The sequence below is a fragment of the Liolophura sinensis genome, chromosome 1, assembly GCF_032854445.1.
Source record: "Liolophura sinensis isolate JHLJ2023 chromosome 1, CUHK_Ljap_v2, whole genome shotgun sequence".
NCBI lineage: Eukaryota > Metazoa > Mollusca > Polyplacophora > Chitonida > Chitonidae > Liolophura > Liolophura sinensis.
Window position 1 is genome coordinate 36,328,925 of NC_088295.1, and position 27,613 is coordinate 36,356,537.

Genomic DNA, 27,613 nt, shown 5'->3' on the forward strand with positions numbered 1-27,613 from the left:
GGATCAACTAGAGCATGGTCTAAGGGACATAACTCTCAGAAACACACCGAAAAAATCGTCAGGACGAGTGTTGATGTAAGAAAGCACCTGTTTGTATAAAGCTGCGAAATAAAAACAAACTGTTGGACTCGAGATGAACAGATATGATTTCTCCGTGCTGAGTTACCGAGTGTAAAGTTTATGAGAAGTAGGAAGTTAATAGGTGCAGACTGACAACAGTCATCGGGATGTAAATTGTAAGAATTTCTGTAGGTTATGTCTAGATCATGATACTCTGTTAAATGCCAGGAAAGGGCTTTCGTTTACACTTCATCCGTTCATAGCCCGAGGCCTCGGTCTAAGGGTGGCTTATACAGACTAATACTCGGGGACCGCTGGCCACCTTCGTGATCTAGGCCTAACCCCATAGATAAAGATCAAAGCCGAAATCCTTGGCTAATCCGTTCATAGTTGGTACTAATGATAATTAATAATGATACTGTCACTGTTAGTCAGTGTGTATATATATATATATATATATATATATAGGCCTATATATATATATATATATATATATATATATATATGGGGTTTTACATCATTCTTATTAGTGTCACTTTTTCAGTCATACGTTGACGACGGGCTATTCGATGTGTGTACATGCCACCAAAGTGCTGTTGCCCCTGAAGTATCACTAAAAACAGCAAATGTGATACATGTACCTCACTCTGACATTGTATTGACACTGGGTCAGCCAATCCTGTTTCCTTGCTCTAACCTCTTAGTACTGAGGGCCAATTAAGGCACTATTGGGTACAGTTTTTAAAGTCCTTAGTACCCGGTTTTGACCCCAGGCTTCCAGACTTTGAGGTGGATTCGACAACCATTAGGCCATCAAAGTGGTTCTGTCAGTGATGGCGATGGTATGAATCATGATTCTCATAACTTTGTTTATGTATTTACCATTTAGTACAATTCAAAATGAATAGAGTACATCTGGGTAAGTGATTGATCTTCAAAGTTCGTTGTAAATCTAAATGTATAGATGTGCCAAAATGTTGGTGGTTTACCCTGGGAACTCCACCAACACGGTGTTCATATCTGTATGTCACATGTGCCAAAAGGTTGGTGGTTTACCCTGGGAACTCCACCAATAAGGTGTGCATATCTGTACGTCACATGTACCAAAAGGTTGGTGGTTTACCCTGGGAACTCCACCAATAAGGTGTGCATATCTGTATGTCACATGTGCCAAAAGGTTGGTGGTTTACCCTGGGAACTCCACCAATAAGGTGTGCATATCTGTATGTCACATGTGTCAAAAGGTTGGTGGTTTTCCCTAGGAACTCCACTAATAGATGGTGCATATCTTTACGTCACATATACCAAAAGGTTGGTGGTTTACCCTGGGAACTCCACCGATAAGGTGTGCATATCTGTATGTCACATGTGCCAAAAGGTTGGTGGTTTACCCTGGGAACTCCACCAACACAGTGTGCATATCTGTATGTCACATGTGTCAAAAGGTTGGTGGTTTTCCCTAGGAACTCCACTAATAGATGGTGCATATCTTTACGTCACATATACCAAAAGGTTGGTGGTTTACCCTGGGAACTCCACCGATAAGGTGTGCATATCTGTATGTCACATGTGCCAAAAGGTTGGTGGTTTACCCTGGGAGCTCCAGTTTCCTCCACCTTAAGACTGATCTGTGTTGTATAATGAAAAATTCTTGAGTATCATGGTAAGTAACAATTAAATAAATTAATAAATAAATAAATATAATTTTGACCTACATGTATGTACTGTCCTTTAAGTTGACAACTAAACTTCAGTGACTGCAAAGTTCAAAATGTGCAAGCTGAGCTCTTTACAGTGAGAATTAAGATCCTCAGATATAGTCTGAACCCTAATTAATCAGTGCATGATAAAGCTATGATTTAATGGTATGTTCATGAGATTGTTTAATAATGGAGGTATGCAGTCCTGTGCTTTCAACTGACACCTCTGCTCTCCAAATGATTGGATATGTTTTGTAATGTTTGGTATGTCATTATTACTCGTTATTCCCAGGCTTTGTTTTAGATTTCTCATGTCAAGAGGTCAGATTTCACTGACATTTCTGTATAATCTATGTGCAGATGTCGTGATCATACAGAGTGATTTATTGCATACTCAAGCCTATGACTTCATATTTGCCTATTATGTTTAGTGTCTTCTTGTTGGATTTGATTTCTGTTTAACCCAAGTGCATCGTGTACGTAGACTAGTGCTTAACATACACCAAAGGTTATTTGTATTCTTGTAGTTATTAAATTTTTTTTCCATATAAAGTGGAAAATGCAGTTTATGAAAATAACTTATTTGTTATTTAACATGTACATAAATGCGCATTGGGTGTGTTTCTAAAATATGCTTTTATTGCAAAGTATGGATTAGATGATATGATTGAATTGTAAAATCATATTACCTCGAACAAATATTGGAAAATAATTTTGTGCAATGTTGACCAACACAATTCTGAAGCTTGACCCATGTTTGAAAAACTCATAGAGACTGTTCTCTTTGCACTTTACACAAAAGGGCAAAACAAGTTTGTAGCTCTTGGAAATCTCTGCATTCCTCCTTGTATGTAGGAGTGACCAGAGGATATACTCCTGTAACTGTTTTCTTCAGTTTCCTGTATGTTTTGGTTGGTCATCTAAATTCTCTGACCTGCATTTGGAAAGGTAATAGCTTTGTTACACGTCTGTAGTGCTAGTTATATGGATGATATTCATAATGCCTGTTCTTTCACTGCTAGGTAAATCTTCCTGGTGTCGATGAACACTATTATAGCCAGCTGATTTGGCTATTCTCTGGAGTCAGCATATTGAGTTAATTCTTCCACCCATGAGTGAAGGTTCCATTTGTATGTTTTCGGTAACTCAAGAAATTAGCACTCCTCTGGAAGAATACGAAATGTCATGTCAAAACATGAGGTTCAGTAAAAAGGATCTAATGATTTAAGCACCGGTATCAGTTATACTTAGAGCCTTAGATATGTGCACTTCACTTGCATAGATAACACACGGCAAAATTATGTAGAGCCATAATACTATGTTATAACCATATAAATGTACAGTCTCACAAGTGTTCTAACATCTACCAAATTTTTAGATGCCTCTCATAGAACAAGTTTGCAGTTTGCTCTTAGATTGCTCTTAAAAAGCTATCCTTATATGTCTGGATATATGCTCATTGCTGGCTTTCTCTATGACTTCAGGTTGGAAAGTCTTCCAGTAACCTCTAGATAGTCATGTGTTTTCCCAGGGCTTTGTCTGGTTTTTTCCCACCATAATGCTGGCCCCAGTCATAGAGGTGAAATATTCTTGAGTACAATGTAAAACACTAATCAGATAAAATATATATGTTCTGATATTGTCTTCAAACTTTGTCATCGCTGTTATTGTTTTATTTCAGTCAAGTAATCAGCCTAACATTGATACTATTGCCATTGCCACTATTGTCAGATAAAAAGTGATCTTTAAGTGCAGAAGGAGATCAAAATTCACTATTTGTTTTGGTGAAAGGTAAACAAAATGTATGGACAACTGAGAGATTCAGTCTATGAGTAAAAAGTCCAGGCCTACTACAGTTCAGTCAGTGCAAAGCGACACAAATTCTGACAGGCGAAGTAAGAGACTTAAATTAAGACATTGACATCTTTACACCGGCAGTCAGTGGCCTATTAATAATGTTGCAACCCTTCTCTTTGCACCCAGCACAAAAAGGCAAAACAACTTTGTAGCTCTTGGAAATCTCAGCATCCTACTCTGCTTCAGGTGACCCACAGTAAACGTAGATTTTCCTGGAAAAGATTACTGTGTTTTGGTACTTGCCAGCCAGGAATATGTACATCTGCAATTTTGAAACCAAGTTTATCTAACTGGTAATACATGTACCTAGATATCCATATCCACTGATGTGTTTATACCGCAGCCAGTAGTATTTCTACTGTACTGTACAGCTTTTTTTTTACACCAATAAATATTTTTTTTTGACTTATGTATTTTGAAAATAAGTTTTGTCACTTCAAAAGAAATTTTCAATATCAAATCAGTTACTGTTCCTGGCATCTCTACCTTCAATCGTAATTAGGGCTACAAACGTAGTGGTATCTTCTCTTCAGTGATTTAGCTTCTAAGTGATGTTAACTGACAATTTGCGGGTCGAACTCTGGCTCTGTAAGGCTGTCATTACGTATACTAACACAGCCCTGTCTTGTTCCATAAGTTTACCTTGAACACCTCTGTACTTCCCTTTGCTGGCTTCAAAGGCAGAATGCTTCCGCTTAACTTGCGCAGTCATGGCTGCAATGGGAGACAACCGCGTGATATTTAGCCTGCAACTTAACATAGATGTTGTGGAATACACATAGTTGAGTAGAGATATATGTTTTAGATGTTGCTTTGTTAGATTATAGAGTAGAGAGAGTTGACTCACCCTAATTTAGCAACCTTTTCGCATATGAAAGAGCAACTTTCAGTGCAATTTATGCACATTTATAATTAGACTTTGGAGACAGAACTACATTGGTTGCATTGACCAATTTCAGGACTTCACAAAAATTATAATTTTATCAGTCTGCACAGAATAATACCTCCTGAATGAGCTTGAATTTACACCTTGCAAACGTGCAAAAAAGTTGAAGAATTACAGTATATGCTAAATGGGTTTCATAGGTTGTGTATTGTGGAGAGACGATACTGATGTTTTGTAAGATCAGTTTTCATAGTGTTAATTCTCAATCCTGTTAACATGTTGTGCTGTTTTGTACTTGTTTTCAGCTGGAGTAGAAAGATCTGATGGAAAGTCAGCTCTGAGTGATAATTCCCCAACCTGAAATAATGCTGTGTCCGTGAGATGAACCATATCGTGGTCAGAACCAATGCAGGAGAATATCACCCGGGGGATACTGTGTATGGGTATGTGGTGTTCACATCTGAACAGTTTGCTTGTGATGTGAGCCTGCTGTGGCTAGTGAAAGTCAAGAAAGGCTACAGAAAAAGTTCAAAACACACAGTAAAACACTTTTGTTATCCACTATAATGCAACAGTATGCTTGTTCTACTTCACATCGAAATGTGAACCACTTTGTCTAAGGCAGGGAGTTAATTTACGAGATTCCCCATTCCTGTTGAAGAGCATGAGTTCAAAGCCAGCTTAAAACATGGCCAGCCCTTTTATCCTTTGTCTGGTTGAGTGATGCACAAGTTATGCTGTACAGTTGATATTCTGATCCATTATCCTATGACTGAACACCTCTGTTTTGAATGTATTCTGCTCCTGACTTGCCAGCTTCCTAGTGAAGGATGATGGTTTTCTCCAAGCTCTGCTCATTTTTTTCCTACCTAAACCCTCGACCTCTTGCGTAGATGTGAACTATCGAGAACTACAACATTAAACCACAGTCAACAAATAAATAAGGTGTCAGTTTATAGCTTCCTGGCTGTGTAATACCAGGAACAGACACCTACATCATGATGCAGTTTTGCACTATTTCTGCAACCCGTGAAGTCATGGGTTTAATTCCAGCTTGTGTTTGCTTGTTTCCATCTTTATACATCAGAAGATTTGTCACAAATATCTGATCTATGAAAGATATAGCAGTTTCTTCCCAGGCTAAGCTAGCTATGTCCCTTAGTGGACTAGCCTTGTTCCAGTATCTGAAGTACATGTAATTGTGAGAATGGTATAAAGCATCGACCGAACATGTAAATATTAAAAATAATATCCACACATGTAAATGTAGATCTCTAATCGTTATATATATATGTGTAATATTATCACATGTTGAATATGCGGTATTAAAAACACAGTACATGTAGACCTCTATTCTCTATTGTTTTTCTGTTGCAGGGCTGTATACCTGAATATTGTGAATCCAACAGCGGGATGTGGTGTGCGGCTCAAGTTTCGTGGCTATGAATACTGTAAGTTTCTCCTTTATCATGTAGGCTAAGGTTGAACCCATGCTGCAGATGACCTAGTGATTGAAAAGGCAATCACCTGAACAACGCAGTCTCGGCCTTCTTCCATGTTTGTTGGGTAGCGGGCCAGCAGTTTGCTCTCTATTCCATTGTCCAACATCATTAAAACTGGCTGTTATCTCGAAAGTTAATTAATATGGAGGGCAGAGTAAAGCAGTTTGTCAAATGGTGAACTAAAACATGGCTGGGCATGCCATGGGTTTCTAACATCTGTGTTGTGTTTGTATTCTGTGTGGTTTGACACATGTGGAGAACAGTATTAGGTATATTACAGGCAAAAAAGTTGCTAAAAAATCTGTTACTAATTTAACCTGTTTTCCCCAATTTTGTGTACAAAATGCCCGAAGAATATATTTATATTGATCTATTAATTTAAAAGGTGTTTAAAGAGTTTAATGTAAAGAGACATATTGCTGACGGCAACGTCGTCTACATAAAGTTCCAGGTGTCTAGTAACGTGTGTAACTTTAAGTGGACAAGTGACTGTGCAGTTTGATCCAGGGTTTTCCTTTGACCATCTACTCACTCAAGTCGCTGAAGATTGACTTTTATTGACCAGGTTACCTCTTCTAGTAGTGTAGATGACAGGATATATTCAGCGAAATTCAAATGTCAGGCACAGCTCTGTGCTATAGTTATGCAGCCTGCCTCGTTACTTCAGTTTGATCATACAGATCATTGCGAATTACAAACACTTTATTATGCATGATTAATAGAAAGGAAGAATGTATTTGATTCAGTTATTTTTATCTTGCTAACAAATGTTATGTTGTTTACATCTGCAATCCATGAGCGAACGTTGCATTGTGGGAATCTCTTTGCTATCTCATTTGCACGTCATTTCGGCGGGTGGACAGTTTACACTAGTGGCAGATTTCCCCATATGATTCTCTTAATTGACATCATTCAAAAAATATCAGCCTAGGTTGATTACTTGGGGTTCCAATGCAACTCATTTTTATATTTAACTGAACCTGTTAAAAAATTAGAATTTCAATATTTCGCTTAGCATAACATAGTTCTCAAGAATGGTTCACTTGTACAGTCATGTTTTGGGTGGAAGAAACTACAGTGCCCAGAGTATACCACTGCCCTTTGTTAGGTACCAGACAAATCTTTTGACGTAAGGCCAGAGCTGTAACACTGCGAGCTGAGTTTAAACGTGCAGCAAATCTCCTGACATAAGGATTGAGCTGGAACAGTGAGAGCTGAGGTTGAACATGCAGCAAATCTCCTGACATAAGGCCAGAGCTGGAACATTTAGAGCTGAATTTGAACATGCAGCAAATCTCCTGACATACGGCCAGAGCTGGAACAGTGAGAGCTGAGTTTGAACATGCAGCAAATCTCCTGACATACAACCAGAGCTGGAACAGTGAGAGCTGAATTTGAACACACAGCAAATCTCCTGACATACAGCCAGAGCTGTAACAGTGAGAGCTGAATTTGAACATGCAACAAATCTCCTGACATATGGCCTGAGCTGGAACAGTGAGAGCTGAATATGAACATGCAACAAATCTCCTGACATATGGTCAGAGCTGGAACAGTGAGAGCTGAGTTTAAACATGTAGCAAATCTCCTAACATATGGCCACAGCTGGAACAGTGAGAGCTGAATTTGATCACCCAGCAAATCTCCTGACATATGGCCACAGCTGGAACAGTGAGAGCTGAATTTGAACATGCAGCAAATCTCCTGACATATGGTCAGAGCTGGATCAGTGAGAGCTGAATTTGAACATGCAGCAAATCTCCTGACCTACAGCCAGAGCTGGAACAGTGAGAGCTGAATTTGAACATGCAACCGCCTGGGTCAAGGGCCTAATAGATGCAACAAGCTAGCGGTTTTATTAAATTATATATAATAATACAGGTGTATGATGTTGTGTTTTGTTGACTTTAATCCTCTATGTATCCCTTCTGTTCACAGTTGCTTACGGCCTTGGGCATGGAAAAGGCAATGATTTCCCATTATTCTCTGACAAGAAGGACTACATAGACTGCAACGACATCATTCTGTACAAAAATGCGTGTAAGACTTCATATTATGTCAGAAATTCCCGGTGAAACTGTTGTATCTTGGAGATTTTATGTTCCTGACTTCTGGTTAAATACTAATAGACTATTTCCTCCACCTTTTTCCATATGAAAGAGCCACTTCAATACACACTTCATACACATTTTTAAGCTGATTTTGGGACAAATAATAAAGATATAAATGTGATTTAGAAATAAATGATACATTAATCATTGGTGAAAACTGACTGTCTTCCAGGCCTTGACTGTTTATAAAATTTTCTTTGCAGCTCCACTCTCTCTAGGCAGCTATGTTTTCCCGTTTCAGTTTTCCTTGCTTCATGAAATTCCAGGTACTTCAGGTATTTTTGTAGATCAGCAGTTAATAAATAATGAAGAAAGTTTCTTCTGTATACTTGAATTATGTTAGAAGTTTCTTAACATGGTTAACAAATACAGTATTAATCAGTGTTTATTTGGAAAGGTCATTTTAGAGTTAATTCAGCCCTGATAACTAACACTGGTCAATGTCTGAAGCATGACTGATGGTGATTAATACCTTGTGGAAAATCTTTACTTCAGGTTCCTTCAATGCTGATGGTGGAGAGGATGTACGATGGGAAGCTCTGGTGGAGTACTGGGTACAGACAGAGCTGATTGGGGCAGAGAGTGTACAGGTAAGCTGACTGGGCAGTCCACATGGAGTACTGGATACACAAAGAGCTGATTGGGGCAGAGAGTGTACAGGTAAGCTGACTGGGCAGTCCACATGGAGTACTGGATACACAAAGAGCTGATTGGGCCAGAGAGTGTACAGGTAAGCTGACTGGGTAGTCCACATGCAGTACTGGATGTAAAAAGAGCTGACTGGGCCAGAGAGTGTATATGTAAGCTGACTGGGAAGTCCACATGGAGTACTGGGTACAGACAGAGCTGATTAGGGCAGAGAGTGTACAGGTAATCTGGCTGGGCAGTCCACATGGAGTACTGGGTACAGACAGAGCTGATTGGGGCAGAGAGTGTACAGGTAAGCTGACTGGGCAGTCCACATGAAGTACTGGGTACATACAGAGCTGATTGGGGCAGAGAGTGTACAGGTAAGCTGACTGGGCAGTCCACATGAAGTACTGGGTACATACAGAGCTGATTGGGGCAAAGAGTGTACAGGTAAGCTGACTGGGCAGTCCACATGGAGTACTGGGTACAGACAGAGCTGATTGGGGCAGGGAGTGTACAGGTAAGCTGGCCGGGCAGTCCACATGGAGTACTGGATACACAAAGAGCTGATTGGGCCAGAGAGTGTACAGGTAAGCTGACTGGGTATTCCACATGGAGTACTGGATACAGACAGAGCTGGTTGGGCCAGAGAGTGTACAGGTAAGCTGACAGGGTAGTCCACATGGAGTACTGGATACACAAAGAGCTGATTGGGCCAGAGAGTGTACAGGTAAGCTGACTGGGTATTCCACATGGAGTACTGGATACACAAAGAGCTGATTGGGCCAGAGAGTGTACAGGTAAGCTGACTGGGTAGTCCACATGCAGTACTGGATGTAAAAAGAGCTGATTGGGCCAGAGAGTGTACATGTAAGCTGACTGGGAAGTCCACATGGAGTACTGTGTACAGACAGAGCTGATTAAGGCAGAGAGTGTACAGGTAATCTGACTGGGCAGTCCACATGGAGTACTGGGTACAGACAGAGCTGATTGGATCAGGGAGTGTACAGGTAAGCTGGCCGGGCAGTCCACATGGAGTACTGGATACACAAAGAGCTGATTGGGGCAGAGAGTGTACAGGTAAGCTGGCCGGGCAGTCCACATGGAGTACTGGATACACAAAGAGCTGGTTGGGGCAGAGAGTGTACAGGTAATCTGACTGGGTAGTCCACATGGAGTACTGGATACACAAAGAGCTGATTGGGCCAGAGAGTGTACAGGTAATCTGACTGGGCAGTCCACATGGAGTACTGGATACACAAAGAGCTGGTTGGGCCAGAGAGTGTACAGGTAAGCTGACTGGGTAGTCCACATGGAGTACTGGATACACAAAGAGCTGGTTGGGGCAGAGAGTGTACAGGTAAGCTGACAGGGTATTCCACATGGAGTACTGGATACACAAAGAGATGGTTGGGGCAGAGAGTGTACAGGTAAGCTGACAGGGTAGTCCACATGGAGTACTGGATACACAAAGAGCTGGTTGGGGCAGAGAGTTTACAGGTAAGCTTACTTGGAAGTCCACATGGAGTACTCGGTTATACTGCAGATTGTCAGAAATGTCCTCTATATTTAATTCTGGGATGAGTTTTGGTCACAGTTGGGTGTTCAAAAGTCAGAGGGTATTCAGATATCTGTGGCAGTTGTCATGGAAATTAAAATAATGACTGTTTTTACTGTTGTTACAGGCCAAGCAATCATTAATAGTATATCAGAAAACACCCAACCTTCAACAGGCTCAGGTGGCACATCACAAAGTCAAGTGTTGGTTTGGATTGTCACAGAAAAACTTCAGTCTCACAGCAAGGTATGATCAGTCTACATCCAGTATATATACATGTATGATGCATCTATACATACATGAGTGGAAGGATTTTGAGTGGCGTGAAAGATTTTAAAATAGTGCTTGTGGCTGGTTGTCATGACACTCGTTATTTAGAGGGGCTGGTGCTGTGTCAGTATAGTGTAATTCTTCAACCTTTTCGCATGTTTGCAAGGTGTTTATTTAAGCATATTCTGTAGGTATTATTGTTTGTATACCGATACAGGTATATTTTTGTGAAGCCATGAAATTGGCCAATCCAACCAATGTAGTTATGTCTCCAAAATCAAATTAAAAATGTGCATAAATTGCACTGAAAGTTGCTGTTTGATATGTGAAAAGAATTAGGAATTAGGGTACCAGTATATCATGGCTGGTTGGTTGTCCTACCCTGAGTGTCCACAGTGTTGCTTCACTGAAGCAGCTCTACACTTAGATATGTTGTGCTTGGAGGTCAGCACCGAAAGGTTAGAGCAAGGAAACAGGACTGGTTCAGTGACCTGAGGTATAGTGTGACTGGGTGGGGTGTGTCTTAGGCATGATACTTCAGTGGAAACAGCACTTTGCCACAAGAAGGCACAGTATATATAAACACAGAATGACTCGTCATATGACTGAAGTATTGTCAAAACTCCATGACATTTATGAAAATATTGAGACAGTCTTGCCAGGTGGAATTAGGACCATAATGATGTTGAAATTGGTGTTGAATTTGAAACAGTTTTGGTAAGTATTACATCTTATACAGCGTAAGCTGCCTTGTTTGGGTGTGGATGAAGGACAAATTTGTCGGTAATTTGTCACATATTGAACAAGGGTTGAATGTAAATTATGGACAACATTTTTTTGAATTTTCTTGTCATTTTAACCTACAGTGATTTTCACTTTATGTGTCGTCAAATCAAAGATAGTGTGGAGCTTTCATATGTTCATTGTGTTAATGCTAATAAAAAATGCTTTTTCTGTATAAGCTAGAACTTGTAATCTAAGGTGTTGACTTTGGGATGAAAAATGTCATTTCATATTTACCAAAAGGGCATCTCTTTTGGTGGTGACGTAGCACATCTACATATAAGTAATACGGAAGTAGAAGAAAGAAAAAATGGTTGTAAGTGTTATGAATTGATTTTATTCTTGCAGATTGTTGGATCCAGTTCACAAGTGCTTAGGTTATGCAAACTTAAGACTACTTATTGCCAATCAGTCCTCAGAGAATGTGGTGTCTCTAACTATCAAAGTAAGTGGTTGTGCTTTCACAGAGCACAATTATTAAATGATTGAAGTTTGATAATCTGGATATCTTCTTGGCAGTTTACCACAGTGACGGTAGACAGTTGACAGGTACATGTCATATACTTAGTTGGGCCGCTCTAAATGTCCTTCTCTATGAAGCTTTCTCGCAAGGCAAATATTATTTACTTAAAATCTTAGATATTACAAGACATACCCTGAAAATATTACCTGATATTATGTTTTAGTTACGACACACCAGTTCAACTTTTTGTTTCACGACGAGAGTAAATTGTTTTTTCAGTGTTATGTTAGGGTATGAAAGTTACACTAAAACTGAAAAAAAACTGTGGGAGAGATGGTCTGTGTCAGCAGTTGATCATTGATCAGTTGAAAGACATATTTATGTGATTGGAAAGCCTTTACAAAGAGGAAAACCATCAAGTAAAATGGAGGATATTCATTTTGTTGTTTGGTTTCATGTTGGATTTTTTTGTGCCCGCTCACCTGTAAAACACAAGATAAATTTGATGTGGCCCTATGGAAGTAAGACAAGGTATTGTGATGATGTGGAATATATAAGAGTCAGTGTCAAGTCAGGGGTATGTTTTAAGGGCTGGGTTACCCAAGTTTGTTCACCAACCTATGATGTGATGAGTTAAAAAGATAATTTCATTTTCTCTCTTGCTGGCAAGCTACACTGGCTTCTCGTAATCTTTGTTTTGCTGAGCATTAATATATTTGATATTAATAGTGTCACTGCCTCTTGAAGCACCCTCCTACTGACTGACTTTCAACATATTGGGGATGGATGGTAATTACAGTACAGCTCAGGCTAAAAGTCAAAACTAGCGCGATCCTAGAAAGCTCCAGGACAGTTTATCACCTGCAGCGTCGGTGATCCCTCCACTGTGGCCGATCTCACACGCTTGGCTGAACATTGTTATGTTCTCTTTGACTACAAAATGCCTTCATGGAAATAATTCCACTCTGTTCTTTTATACTTAACAATACATTATTTGAACCAATAACCAATCTTTATTTGTGAACGTGAATAAAAGTTGAAGCAAAAATGTATGAGCTTCTAGGTGTATCATTTACACATGTTTACGAGTAGTTCTATATGGCATAACATAAATGTATATCAAAATTAGTACGCTACTGTCGATACCAATCGATGACTTTGATCACATATTTACTCCGATAATTAAATGGCTTCATCAAGTTGATGGACTTGCTGATTTTGTTTTGCTGAGGTAGGTTACATATTGCAAGATAAACTTTCTGCTTTTCACGGCTAGTATACGTTTACACAGGTGCCGGAAGATCCAGGATCAATCCTTGATCGAGTCACACCTAAGACTTTAAAAAAGAGGAAGTTGTAACTTCCTCGCTTGGCGTTCAGCATGAAGGGGATAGTGCAACAACTGGTTAACCCGTATCAGTATAATGGTTTGGGCGGGCGGCTTACTTGCCTTCGGTAAGTCTTCTCAGTGAAGCAGTACTAAATAAAAGAGCGGTGGAAATCCGTCCTGCAACAAGGAGGCACATTACACGTACATGCACCCTAAGGATTCCTTCGTCGTCATATGACTGAAAAATTGTTGAGTACAACGTTAAACCTCAAGCACTCACTCGCTCACGTTTACACAGCTGAATACACAAGGATTGCACCTTCTCTTGCAAACTAGCTAAGATTAGTCAGTAGACGGAACTATATTCACACCTTTGGCGATAAACCTACGCACCTCTGCAGCTCTCCAACACAGCTCAGTAGAGGGTTTGTCACTCGACACTGGAGCATTATTCAGTATCTTGGAGCGTGATACAAGCAGTAAACAATTGATTTTTAATTATGATCTGTGCTGTGGCAGTGTCACCTTCTCTTGTAGCTTAACCGTGAGCTGTTACTGTGTAAGCCTACCAAGTATTCCTCCACAATCCCCTGCTGAATAACCCTAACATAGTGAAAATGGACTGTATTTTGCAGTGTCATCTTCTCTTGTAGCTTAACTGTGAGCTGTTACTGTGTAGGTCTACCAAGTATTCCTCCACGATCCCCTACTGACTCACCCTAACATAGTGAGGATGGACTGTAATTAGCAGTGTCACCTTCTCTTGTAGCTTAACCGTGAGCTGTTACTGTGTACCAAGTATTGCTCCACAATTCCCTACTGACTCACCCTAACATAGTGAGGATGGACTGTAATTATCAGTGTCACCTTCTCTTGTAGCTTAACCATGAACTGTTACTGTGTACCAATTATTCCTCCACATTCCCCTACTGACTGACCCTAACATAGTGAGGATGGACCGTAATTAGCAGTGTCAACTTCTCTTGTAGCTAAACCATGAGCTGTTACTGTGTACCAAGTATTGCTCCACAATTCCCTGCTGACTCACCCTAACATAATGAGGATGGACTGTAATTAGCAGTGTCACCTTCTCTTGTAGCTTAACACTGAACTGTTACTGTGTACCAAGTATTCCTCCACAATCCCCTACTGACTCACCCTAACATAGTGAGGATGGACTGTAATTAGCAGTGTCACCTTCTCTTGTAGCTTAACACTGAACTGTTACTGTGTACCAAGTATTCCTCCACAATTCCCTACTGACTCACCCTAACATAATGAGGATGGACTGTAATTAGCAGTGTCACCTTCTCTTGTAGCTTAACACTGAACTGTTACTGTGTACCAAGTATTCCTCCACAATTCCCTACTGACTCACCCTAACATAGTGAGGATGGACTGTAATTAGCAGTGTCAACTTCTCTTGTAGCTTAACCATGAGCTGTTACTGTGTACCAAGTATTGCTCCACAATCCCCTACTGACTCACCCTAACATAGCGAGGATGGACTGTAATTCGCAGTGTCACCTTCTCTTGTAGCTTAACCATGAACTGTTACTGTGTACCAAGTATTGCTCCACAATCCCCTACTGACTCACCCTAACATAATGAGGATGGACCGTAATTCGCAGTGTCGCCTTCTCTTGTAGCTTAACTGTGAGCTGTTACTGTTTACCAAGTATTCCTCCACAATCCCCTACTGACTCACCCTAACATAATGAGGATGGACTGTATTTAGCAGTGTCAACTTCTCTTGTAGCTTAACCATGAGCTGTTACTGTGTACCAAGTATTCCTCCACAATTCCCTACTGACTCACCCTAACATAATGAGGATGGACTGTAATTAGCAGTGTCAACTTCTCTTGTAGCTTAACCGTGAGCTGTCACTGTGTACCAAGTATTCCTCCACAATTCCCTACTGACTCACCCTAACATAATGAGGATGGACTGTAATTAGCAGTGTCACCTTCTCTTGTAGCTTAACTGTGAGCTGTTACTCTGTACCAAGTATTGCTCCACAATTCCCTACTGACTCACCCTAACATAGTGAGGATGGACTGTAATTATCAGTGTCACCTTCTCTTGTAGCTTAACCGTCAGCTGTTACTGTGTACCAAGTATTCCTCCACAATTCCCTACTGACTCACCCTAACATAGTGAGGATGGACTATAATTAGCAGTGTCAACTTCTCTTGTAGCTTAACCATGAACTGTTACTGTTTACCAAGTATTGCTCCACAATCCCCTACTGACTCACCCTAACATAGCGAGGATGGACTGTAATTAGCAGTGTCAACTTCTCTTGTAGCTTAACCATGAGCTGTTACTGTTTACCAAGTATTGCTCCACAATCCCCTACTGACTCACCTTAACACAGTGAGGATGGACTGTAATTAGCAGTGTCACCTTCTCCTGTAGCTTAACCATGAACTGTTACTGTGTACCAAGTATTGCTCCACAATCCCCTACTGACTCACCCTAACATAATGAGGATGGACTGTAATTCGCAGTGTCACCTTCTCTTGTAGCTTAACTGTGAGCTGTTACTGTTTACCAAGTATTCCTCCACAATCCCCTACTGATTCACCCTAACATGATGAGGATGGACTGTATTTAGCAGTGTCAACTTCTCTTGTAGCTTAACCATGAGCTGTTACTGTGTACCAAGTATTCCTCCACAATTCCCTACTGACTCACCCTAACATAATGAGGATGGACTGTAATTAGCAGTGTCAACTTCTCTTGTAGCTTAACCGTGAACTGTCACTGTGTACCAAGTATTCCTCCACAATTCCCTACTGACTCACCCTAACATAATGAGGATGGACTGTAATTAGCAGTGTCACCTTCTCTTGTAGCTTAACCACGAACTGTTACTGTGTACCAAGTATTCCTCCACAATTCCCTACTGACTCACCCTAACATAATGAGGATGGACTGTAATTAGCAGTGTCAACTTCTCTTGTAGCTTAACCGTGAACTGTCACTGTGTACCAAGTATTCCTCCACAATTCCCTACTGACTCACCCTAACATAATGAGGGTGGACTGTAATTCACAGTGTCACCTTCTCTTGTAGCTTAACCGTGAACTGTTACTGCGTACCAAGTATTGCTCCACAATCCCCTACTGACTCACCTTAACATAATGAGGATGGACTGTATTTAGCAGTGTCAACTTCTCTTGTAGCTTAACCATGAGCTGTTACTGTTTACCAAGTATTGCTCCACAATCCCCTACTGACTCACCCTAACATAGCGAGGATGGACCGTAATTCGCAGTGTCACCTTCTCTTGTAGCTTAACCATGAGCTGTTACTGTTTACCAAGTATTGCTCCACAATCCCCTACTGACTCACCCTAACATAGTGAGGATGGACTGTAATTCGCAGTGTCACCTTTTCTTGTAGCTTAACCATGAGCTGTTACTGTTTACCAAGCATTGCTCCACAATCCCCTACTGACTCACCCTAACATAATGAGGATGGACTGTAATTAGCAGTGTCAACTTCTCTTGTAGCTTAACTGTGAGCTGTTACTGTGTACCAAGTATTCCTCCACAATTCCCTACTGACTCACCCTAACATAATGAGGGTGGACTGTAATTAGCAGTCTCACCTTCTCTTGTAGCTTAACCGTGAACTGTTACTGTGTACCAAGTATTCCTCCACAATCCCCTACTGACTTACCTTAACATAGTGAGGATGGACTGTATTTAGCAGTGTCAACTTCTCTTGTAGCTTAACCGTGAACTGTTACTGTGTATCAAGTATTCCTCCACAATCCCCTACTGACTCACCCTAACATAGTTGGGATGGATTGTGATTCACAGTGTCACCTTCTCTTGTAGCTTAACCGTGAACTGTTATTGTGTACCAGCTATTCCTCCACAACCCCCTTCCTTAATGACCCTAATGTAGTGAGGATGGACCGTAATTAGCAGTGTCACCTTCTCTTGTAGCTTAACCATAAACTGTTATTGTGTACCAGTTATTCCTCCACAATTTTCTACTGAATGACCCTAACATAGTGAGGATGGACTGTAATTAGCAGTGTCACCTTCTCTTGTAGCTTAACCGTGAACTGTTATTGTGTACCAAGTATTCCTCCACAATTCCCTACTGACTCACCCTAACATAGTGAAAATATACTGTACTTTGCAGTGTCATCTTCTCTTGTAGCTTAACAGTGAACTGTTACTGTGTAACAAGCATTCCTCCACAATCCCCTACTGACTCACCCTAACATAGTTGGGATGGACTGTAATTCACAGTGTCACCTTCTCTTGTAGCTTAACCGTGAACTGTTATTGTGTACCAGCTATTCCTCCACAACCCCCTTCCTTAATGACCCTAATGTAGTGAGGATGGACTGTAATTAGCAGTGTCACCTTCTCTTGTAGCTTAACCATAAACTGTTATTGTGTACCAGTTATTCCTCCACAATTTTCTACTGAATGACCCTAACATAGTGAGGATGGACCGTAATTTGCATTGTCACCTTCTCTTGTAGCTTAATCGTGAACTGTTACTCTGTACCAAGTATTCCTCCACAACCCCCCTCCTGAATGACCCTAACATAGTGAGGATGGACCGTAAGTTGTGGATCCAACCTGAACAGGAGAGCCTCACCATCTGGGAACATTCCATCTGTGAAGACCATGGCGGCATACTCAACAGGTAAGTACAGCAGTGTGGGTTCTGATTAGAATTATGACATAAATATGCATGTTAACTGACAAACACTTCACAAAACTGTTCATGTGTTTAGTCCATTTGAAGTTAACAAATCGGAGATATGTTAAAGGGAAACAAAATGGAGGCTCAATTTGCCATACCTAATATTCATCTTAGGCTAGGCATAGCAAAACAAATGTTTGTTTTGTGGTTTTTTTTTGCTGTTACCATTCTCATGTTAAAGACAACATTTCACCTGTTAATTTTTCAGTAATTTCAGAAAGGTGTTTTGTAGTATGGTGGATAGGATGATATCCTACTGGAAAATATGTTTCAGCAACAAATGTAATACTTTATGACGTATATTTGACATTTTTGGGGCGAAATTTTTGGTTCATTTACTTCAACTCCTTAATGATACTAAGAAGCAAGTATTTTTGTAAATCCCTTGTCTTTATTTTCAAGTCGTAATAGTTCCTTAGGCAAGCTGAAATGTAAAAGGCAACTAAGCAAGAGCTCTCTCATTTGAGCCCAGTGAAAAGAAATAGGTCATAACCATTTAAAATTAATTCTGTGTTGGGAAACTTCAGTATGACAGTTGACTCTGTATTTCAGTTATTGAGCAGCATTGCTGGCAGTGATGTAGCTGAATATTTAAATGATATTTTAAGAAATGATGTATTAGAACAATATTTAATATTAATTTCAAAATATTAATCGATACTTGCTGATTTTAAAAGCTACTGTTTACTATTTGTTTTGTTTTTTGTGATGTTACCATTCTAATGTTAAAGACAACTGTTCCTTGGTGCTAACATATTTTCCCCACAGTATGGCTAAAATACTGCAAAGCTGACATGTTTTGGTAAACGTACTAATAAGGTACAAATAAGCCCCTTATGATATCGGCGAACTTCCTTATGTTTGAACAGAGAAGCAGTTTGCTATATTGATTGTCATACACTGAATATGTGCATGAGGAGGTATATTTATATATGTACATGCATGAGAAAGCCTATGGGCACCTGCCTCAGCTATTCTTGAGCAAATTGAATGAGATTGCTGTGATTGATGTGATTAATACTCTATATTTGGCCTAATATATTTCCCCAAAAGTGCAGTTTTAGTGCCAAATGAAGGTTATGCATATAATATTTCTTTGGTGCTGAAATTTACGATTTTTCCATTATAATCCTTCCCAAACAAACATCAAAAAACCTTTTAAAGATCAGTACAACCCTCAGATTTCGGCAAAGTGAGTTACTTTAGGTGTCGTTTTTCCCATGATAGTTCAGCTTGCACATATTGATAAAAACCTAACAGTGTTCCTTCATCAGTGCTGCTGATGGGATTAAAACTGTGTTGCACTGTCTTCTTGTTGACTCCTGTAGAGAGCAATCTAAGTAATAATTTGACTGTTTATCTTTACATTTTGTCCGTAGGGGGATGGATAAAATTCGTATTCCACTTTTCACAAACAACAGAGAAGCTATCCCACCCACAACACATGGAGCCCATGTACAGGTGAGGGATTGTTTAAGCCGTCCTAATTGACTAGCTAATTTTAAGAAGAAGGTGAGAGGAAACTGAGTGCCAGTCATGACCTCTCAGCTAGTCAGTATAAATACTCAGTTATCTGAATCATTCTTAAACACTTGTGTCTACAGTAAGGCTTTGTTTGTCCATGAGGTATTTCCCTGCATTAAATTCAGAAGATTGAAGTGATTGGAAACTGGATTTAAATGCAAAGACTACTCTAAGACGAAGTATGTATCAGATGAAAGACCATTGAAAATTGTCCAAGAAAATAGTTGGATTTATATTTTTTTTACAATTTGTTTAACCTAGTAAAATGCATTTCAATATTTTATTCTATGGTGGCCTTTTCTGGCCACAATGGGACCAATGATGTCACATAAGGTTTTTGCTATTTAACACACTTTAGACTGCTGCATTTCATCAAAATGCATATACATATAGATCTATGAATGCATTCGCTCAATTCGACCTTAAAATGAATTATTTAAGGCAAAAAGTACAGATGTAATGTAATTGATATCTTCTGGGTCACAACAAGCCACCACAGAGTCTGATCTGTGGTTGCCTTTTTTTTTTATTTAATTGGAAAAATTATAAAAAAAAAAATAAATGTAACTATTTTCCTGGACTGTTTTTAATGGTCTTTCATCTGATACATACTTCATTTCAGAGTGGTCTTTGCCTTTAAAGGAGAAGAAAATTTAAATATCACACAAATACCATTGAAATGAGTATGCATTTCCTCGCAGGTGCATGCCATAAAAAAAATTCTAATATGTACCTCAAGTTGATAAATCATAAATAAAGTCAGTGCCAAAATCCGCTGTGGGCAACTTCATTTTGCCTTAGAACTAGTCCTGAAGTCTTCTGTGTAAGGGAGAGAATTGCCATCTGAAACCGCTGAAGTGCAATTCGTACATTTCCAGTAGAACTCTTCTTCCCAGAAGGTAGCGAACAGTACAGTTTGTTTTCCGATTGACGATTGGGAAACCGGAATGTTGGAGGTAGGTCCCGAGTTGACACGAACAAGCCGGCAGTTTTAACAACTCCCATTGGCTGAGAGGCAACACACCCCCAGCCTAAATTAAAAGGTGTTAAAGATGGAGGACGCGATGAACTCAGCGATTTATGCCAGCTTTGCCGTTTTCAGATTTAACGTGTATGGCGAGGAAAAATCGCAAAATTATGCAGCAGGCACCACCAGATAGAAAAAAATCTGCTCTCTTCAGGCTATAGTGTCATTGTTTTAAGTTTTCTTCTCCTTTAAATGATACATGTGAAAAACGTGAAATATTATGCATATTTTTTGTCAGTGGTTGGAAGTTTGTTGAAGTGACAAAGATGATCTGACTGATAAGGCTGCACTTAATGGGCACTTTTCCTCCCACAGATTTGTATTGACAGCTATCACTATTGACACCATAACTGCAGCTGCGTAAAAATCGGAATTTCGGACTGAGACCTTAGTAACACTGTAGTGTAAAACCATTTTTTTCACAAGAATCGTGTTTGAACTTTCATATGTAAGGACACATCTTAAACTGCATATTAAGAAATAGGAAACAACTGTTTCATATATCTTTGAAGGCCAAGCTTGGTTCTGCATTGCATACTAATTGCGAGTTGAAAAGTGCTGTATTCAACTAAACTGCTGTAAAGTTTGTTACATCCATTTATGTGAAAGAATTGAATGGCCTCCATTGGCTTAACATCTAATGACATGCCATGCAATGTTATGTTGTAGTGTCGGTACAAGGTTGTGGCCACAGTGCAACTACAGAATGGCCAGTCTTGCAGTGTCACAGTACCTGTCAACAGTATTCTACCTGTGGGTAATAGAGATGTAAGTACTGATAGAAGATTGTAGTCAGAGCTCACTTACAGAATGATCGGTCATATAGTGCAATAGTACCTGTCAACAGTATTCTACCTGTGGGTAATAGAGATGTAAGTACTGATAGAAGATTGTAGTCAGAGCTCACCTACAGAATGGTCAGTCCTGTCATGTAACAGTACCTGTCAACAGTATTCTACCTGTAGGTAATAGAGATGTAAGTACTGATAGCAGATTGTAGTCAGAGCTCACCTGCAGAATGATCAGTCCTGTCATGTAACAGTACCTGTCAACAGTATTCTACCTGTGGGTGATAGAGATGTAAGTACTGATAGAAGGTTTTACAGTAGCTTGTTCCTTTATGCACAGTTTTAATGTCAGCTTGATTTGAGAAAATAAAGGTTAGTTAGCATTTTACTTGGGAGTATATCACTTACACAAATGTTGTGAGGCATTATATACTGGAGGAAAGTTTACAAAAAAACACCTTCAGAAGCTTCACCAGATTCTTGACAAATCTCCTGACTTTAGTATTCTGATTCCTCAACCTGCTTATGTAAGAACAACTTTAAGTGTCATGTATGCACATTTTTTTTATTTGATTTTGGTTGACCAGATCCAGGGTTTAACAAAAAGTATAATTTTATCAGTTGACACAGAAGTAATACTATCAGAGTATGCTTGAGTAAGCATCCAACAAACATGCACAGTGGTTGAAGAATTACAGTACCTGTACATGTAATGAAAATGAAATTATTTTTGTCCTTCAGTGGAAGTTCTCTGAGTTACCAGAATGGATCAACAACAAGCTGACAGTCATGGCCACCCTTCCTCCCTTCTGTGTCCAGTCTCACATTCTCTGTGAGTATAGGCAGAGATCGGGACTTTTCCTCATGTCTTGGTTATAATCTCATCATCCAGGCCAGGCAGTTTTATAGTGGAATGATTTATTTATTTATTTATTTGATTGGTGTTTTTTTACGCCGTACTCAAGAATATTTCACTTATATGACGGCAGCCAGCATTATGGTGGGAGGAAACCGGACAGGGCCTGGGGTAAACCCACGACCATCTGCAGGTTGCTGGCAGACCTTCCCACGTACGGCCAGAGAGGAAGCCAGCATGAGCTGGACTTGAATACACAGCAACCGCGTTGGTGAGAAGCTCCTGGATCATTACGCTGTGCTAGCGCACTAACCAACTGAGCCATGGAGTCCCCTATAGGGGAATGATTTTTTTTTTTTTGATTGGTGTTTTACGCCGTACTCAAGAATATTTCACTTATACGACGGCGGCCAGCATTATGGTGGGTGGAAACCGGGCACAGCCCGGGGGAAACCCACGACCATCTGCAGGTTGCTGGCAGACCTTCCCACTTACGGCCGGAGAGGAAGCCAGCATGAGCTGGACTTGAACTCACAGCGACCGCATTGGTGAGAGGCTCCTGGGTCATTACGCTGCGCTGGGGCGCTAACCAACTGAGCCATGGAGTCCCCTATAGGGGAATGAGATTTATTGTTAAACGGCATTTACACAGATTGTAGTGCTGAAAGTTGGCATTGAGCCTGAAACCACTCCAGGTTCCAGACGATCATTTTTGCTTTCAGTGGCCTAGATAGTTGACATGCATTGATGGCAGTTATTTACATGACTGAGGGTACTGCTTTGAAGCCTGAATTGGTCTTAACTGGGCAATCTGCTATACCCTTGAAAGTGTGAAACTCCCCAGTGTACCCATTATAGTCTCTCTAAATGAAATCAACCTATCTTGAATGCGATGTTGAAAAATATGAAATGTTCAGGTAAAGTGTTACAGTATAAGGGACAATTTGGAGGTGACAGATGTGTGATATGAGCCTGATTGATTACACACATATTTTTCATTCCAGATGGGGAACCTTTTTCTGGACTACCGCCATTCCAGCAACTCTAGACTATGGTAATATCTGTGAAAATGAAATGATTTCATCCATGTGTATAAACACATGGATCTCAGTTTTTGATCATTTTTGGCCAAAACTGTTTCATCATGCTTCATACTACCTAAACCTGACATTTTTGTAACTTTGGGACCAAGTTCTTCCATTCTTCCAATGAACTTCTTACATCACTGATCACTCATCCTCATAAATTTACAGGCATCTTGCTTTCTGTGCAGAACACATTTCTCTTTTAGTTACTTAGAATGTTGATGTATGTATATAAGAAAAGTATTGTTCTTTCTTGTGAATACAATAGAGCTGGCATGGAAACAATCAATGGAACTGTATCTAATTACAGCAAATTGCAATTGCAGTGAAGTGTCAAGGTGATGAGAACTGTTACTCCAGGTGCAAATGAAGCACAGGTGTGTGTAGAGCTAGCCTCTTTGATATCTGGTTGGAGTACAAAATGTTGCTTTTGTTGTAATGACTACTTTTACCTGAGCTGCAGATTTGGCTGATGTCTGGTATTATTGAGGACGTCATATGATTTAGTGTAATTAATTTATGCAAATAATAAGGTGTCATCGAGTACCAATTCAGAACATATCCACATGTCTTTAATACATGTGATTGTGAAAATTTCTAGCTCTAGGTATTTTAAATTTACACTAGCATTACATGTAATTCACATTATGTTTACCATATCATAATATTACATTTTTAGAAATTTACAGTCTGTTTTCTTTTTGATACACGATACATCTTTCTGTACACAATGTTTTCCTTATAAAAACACGTCATCACTTATACCAGTGTTGTAAAGGATGATTAGTTTGAGATATATGCATGTAGCTTGTTAGAACATGGGCTTACGGCCTTCAGGAAGCCATAGGAATAGAAATGTTGGCATTACTCCCTACTCTTAATTTCCTTCCTGATCTTAAATCATGGTGGGTGAGAAAGGTTTTGTCTTTGTAAGTTTTGGTATTCAAGAGTCAAACAGTTGAAGAGACTTTTACTTTTCACAGTCTTGTGTAAAATGGGGACAAATCAATGCCAATAAAATGGATGTTAAATGTTCCTTTCCCCAGCTCACAAGGATGACATCACACAGTACAGGTTTACAGAACTGATACATTGTAGACATATTGTAGACATTGCTCAACAATTCATATCTGAGGCAACAGCTCATGGTCCTGCTTCACTCTAGGACCACCACTTGGGATTAAGAAATGTGACACCTTCCCATTAAGCAGTGATTAAGGAAAAAGTGAAATCATGAAAATATTTTTGGACATACATACACATCATACAATACCAATTATATACTCATACTTCTGTTCATTGCAATTTCACTTGTCAGTGTCAAATTTTTCAACTGTTTGATAAATTTCATAGCCTTCACACCCTTCCCTTTTCTCTGCCACCCAACCCTGCCCCATTTGTATTAAATGTCTGCTTCTAGTGCCCTAAGGCTTAAATTAAGCTTTGCTCTCCAAAGTTGGATAATGTGTATAAATTTCCCAGTAAATAAACTTTTTGCAGCAAACAATGTTCTTGATGAAACGTTGGACTCTTTTGGCAAGCTTTTAATCTTTTTTACAGAAACATTTTGTTATGATTTGAACGGATTCATTTGTCATTTGTTTATAAGCACTTTTCTTGTGATCATCTGTTGTTTTGTACTTATTTAACATTTTGATATTTGGCGTAGATTGGAATAGTTGTACATATAATTATGTTGATACCGATGTAACCTTAATTTGTAGAATTTATCTATTGTCGTTGAAATACCATTTTTTGTAGTCTGGTGTGATTTTGAGCTTTGTGTAAATTATGATTTCAAGATTTGATTTGATTTAATTTTATGAACTTTTGAGATTTGGATAAATTATCCTTGTATTATTTTGAACATAACAGTACTCAGACAACATGTACCACCTGAAGACTAAAAAAAGACTTGAATGAAAGTTATTGACTCCCTCCTAAAAGTTAGATTGAAGCTGCAAACTGTATGTAAGGTTGAAACTGTATCATTAGCTGTTAGTTCTTTCTCATGCATATCTGGGCCAATGACCTCTGCCGAGCTGAAGGTCACATGAAGTTGTTTCACATTAGAAAGAATTAGGGAAGACGTTGAGTGTCACAACCCTTCATGTGCATTTCAGACTGGTGCGCCATTCTTCAGGACTGAAAAACTATGGTTACAAAACCATGTGTACTGTTTGGAGGTCTGATAAAAACATCACTGTGTCCTGCTCAGACAGATTTGGTGGGTTGAAATGTCATGAATTGTTATCTTTTCTCTTAAAACCTTCTGGAGTCAGTCAGATCATTTCTGTGATTGTTCATTTAGGAGAGGTCCTGAATTCTGATCTTTTCCCTTATAAAGTTCTGGAAACACTAAGGCGTCACTATAATTGTTCAATTGTCAGAGGTTCTGAATTCTGAGCATTCTCCTTGTGAAGTTCTGGACACACTAAGGCATCACTATGATTGTTCAGTTAGGAGAGGTCCTGAGTTCTCAGTTCTGCTTTTTTCCCTTATACAGTTCTGGAGACACCAAAGCATTACTATGATTCACTGATAGGCAGAGGTCCTGAATTGTGAGCTTTTCCCTTATAAAGTTCATAAAGGCATCACTGTAATTGTTCAGTCAGCTCAGCTACAGCAGTATATGTGACTTATAGGTATATGACTTCTGGACAGTGATATGATGTGATGTGAATATTTTGTGGCATTTGTAATGGGATTGTGATGTAAAATTTAACTGCTGCAGCAATGTTTGGTGGATGTATAATGCTGCAAGACTTATTGTCACACTTTTCATGTATGATTTTTATTTACTCTACACAATTTAAGTGTTTACTTTTGCTTCCATACCTTTTGGGGACAAGGCTTTGCTAAGGGTGGGTTGAGGCTGGATAAATCTAGTGTTCTTCAGCATTCAGTAAAGGGAAGTAAATGTTGCGACCAATGGAACTTCACAGACTATCATCTGTTTGAATGCAAAAGCAGTATAGGGCCTAAAATTATTCTTACCTGAGCTCTTATTCAATGATAGTGAGGACTGGATGGTTTCATGAGTGACAAGTGTTGATGTGTTTTGAACTCCATCATGTATGCAAGATAAAGTCTTAGGTTCTCAGATCACTCACTCAGGTGTAAAACAGTTCCTTATTGGTATATAAATGGTGTAGTCATTTTTGCCTTCTGTTATATTTATATATAAATATATATTTGTACAGTGTACCTGTGCTCAAGATTCTAGATTGGATGTGTGGGGAAGCTGCTATGGCAGACAGTGTTGCAAATAACAGTCTATACCTATATACCAGTATATACTATTTAAAAGTCAAATTGAGGGTATTCTATATAAATGAACAACAGCTGTTAATGAATTCAGTATCTTTAATAACATAAACAGATTATAAGTAATGCTGACCGAGACATCTGATTTACAAAACAATTTATCAACAACTTTTAGTGGTGATTTACTGATTGAAATGTATGGGAACTGATTGACATGTTTGAATGCAAATTTTCAAACACACAGGAATCTTATTTAGTTACATGTTATGCAAAAAGCCTGCACAGTATTGGTATTGTCTTGACTATTATCATGACACTTATGAACTGTATTCTTGAGTCATTACGAAGCGATCTTAAACTTATTAAAGCCGAAATTTCAGATCATTTTAAAATTGTTATTTCTGATGTAACAAGGTCATAATATTACTTGACAACGTGAATTCTAGATAATTTATTCTACAACCAATTACAGTAAAAATAACAGAAATGAATATACCAAATATAATGATTAAAATTTTAACTTAAGTGTAAGATCGCTTAGTAACCTTGGGATCAGTGCTGCCTATAACTGAAATGTACTCTACTTTTTTAATACTATAGTTACATGCATGACAATGTGGTGTATTTGAATTGGGTGTTCACTGCACTGTATGTAATAGGTAAGTTTTTACCACCTCAGTATGCTAATTCATATTTTCTGGTCATAATAATTAACAGATTCTGGTGAAATGAGATACATTTGAAGTCTTACAGCAGCTTGTACAGATTGATTATGTAATGTGTAAATGTGCTCATTCTTGTCCCAATACAAATATATGGACATTCCGAATACATTTAAAGCACTAGTGTTGATAAATCAGTTTGTAGGGCCTGCAGTTTTCTATGTGTACAGTTGTTTTAGTTAAACAGTTATATTGTTACAATGTAAATTTTTTATAGGGGTTATTCAAATATATTATTCACTGTATTGAGACAAAATAATAGAGAATTTGTAAATTTCTATTTCTGCTGATGACAGAATGCTTATCTAGAATTTCCTGTGTACAGAAGTTCTAATTTGAATTATTTTGATTCTCTAAGTATAGGAGCTATTTTACAGGGCACAGTCTCTGTACCTTCACCTTGTTTTCGCAAATAAAGAAATGGGAGAAATAAATAGAACAACGGTAGTGAAAGCA

At 39.1% G+C, this 27,613-nt stretch overlaps 1 protein-coding gene across 1 annotated transcript; it reads left to right on the forward strand.

The window, feature by feature from the left end:
- The first annotated feature begins 105 nt into the window (after nucleotides 1–105).
- LOC135467849 (uncharacterized) lies at nucleotides 106–27,606 on the forward strand. Its single transcript, XM_064745746.1, has 13 exons — nucleotides 106–236; nucleotides 4,809–4,946; nucleotides 5,881–5,954; nucleotides 7,944–8,045; nucleotides 8,320–8,382; nucleotides 8,612–8,706; nucleotides 10,432–10,550; nucleotides 11,706–11,802; nucleotides 17,662–17,828; nucleotides 19,268–19,349; nucleotides 21,109–21,207; nucleotides 21,969–22,059; nucleotides 23,088–27,606. The coding sequence occupies exons 2-13, from the start codon at nucleotides 4,885–4,887 to the stop codon at nucleotides 23,129–23,131; spliced, it is 1,095 nt and encodes a 364-aa protein (XP_064601816.1). The 5' UTR covers nucleotides 106–236; nucleotides 4,809–4,884; the 3' UTR covers nucleotides 23,132–27,606.
- Nucleotides 27,607–27,613: the final 7 nt, after the last annotated feature.

Bases quoted from the DNA above. Each gene is read 5' to 3' on its own strand.
- LOC135467849 (XM_064745746.1), top strand. From the start codon at position 4,885: ATGAACCATATCGTGGTCAGAACCAATGCAGGAGAATATCACCCGGGG. The intron at 4,947-5,880 runs GTATGTGGTGTT...TTTCTGTTGCAG, and splicing joins CCGGGGGATACTGTGTATGG to GGCTGTATACCTGAATATTG. The intron at 21,208-21,968 runs GTAAGTACTGAT...TTTGTCCTTCAG, and splicing joins TACCTGTGGGTAATAGAGAT to TGGAAGTTCTCTGAGTTACC.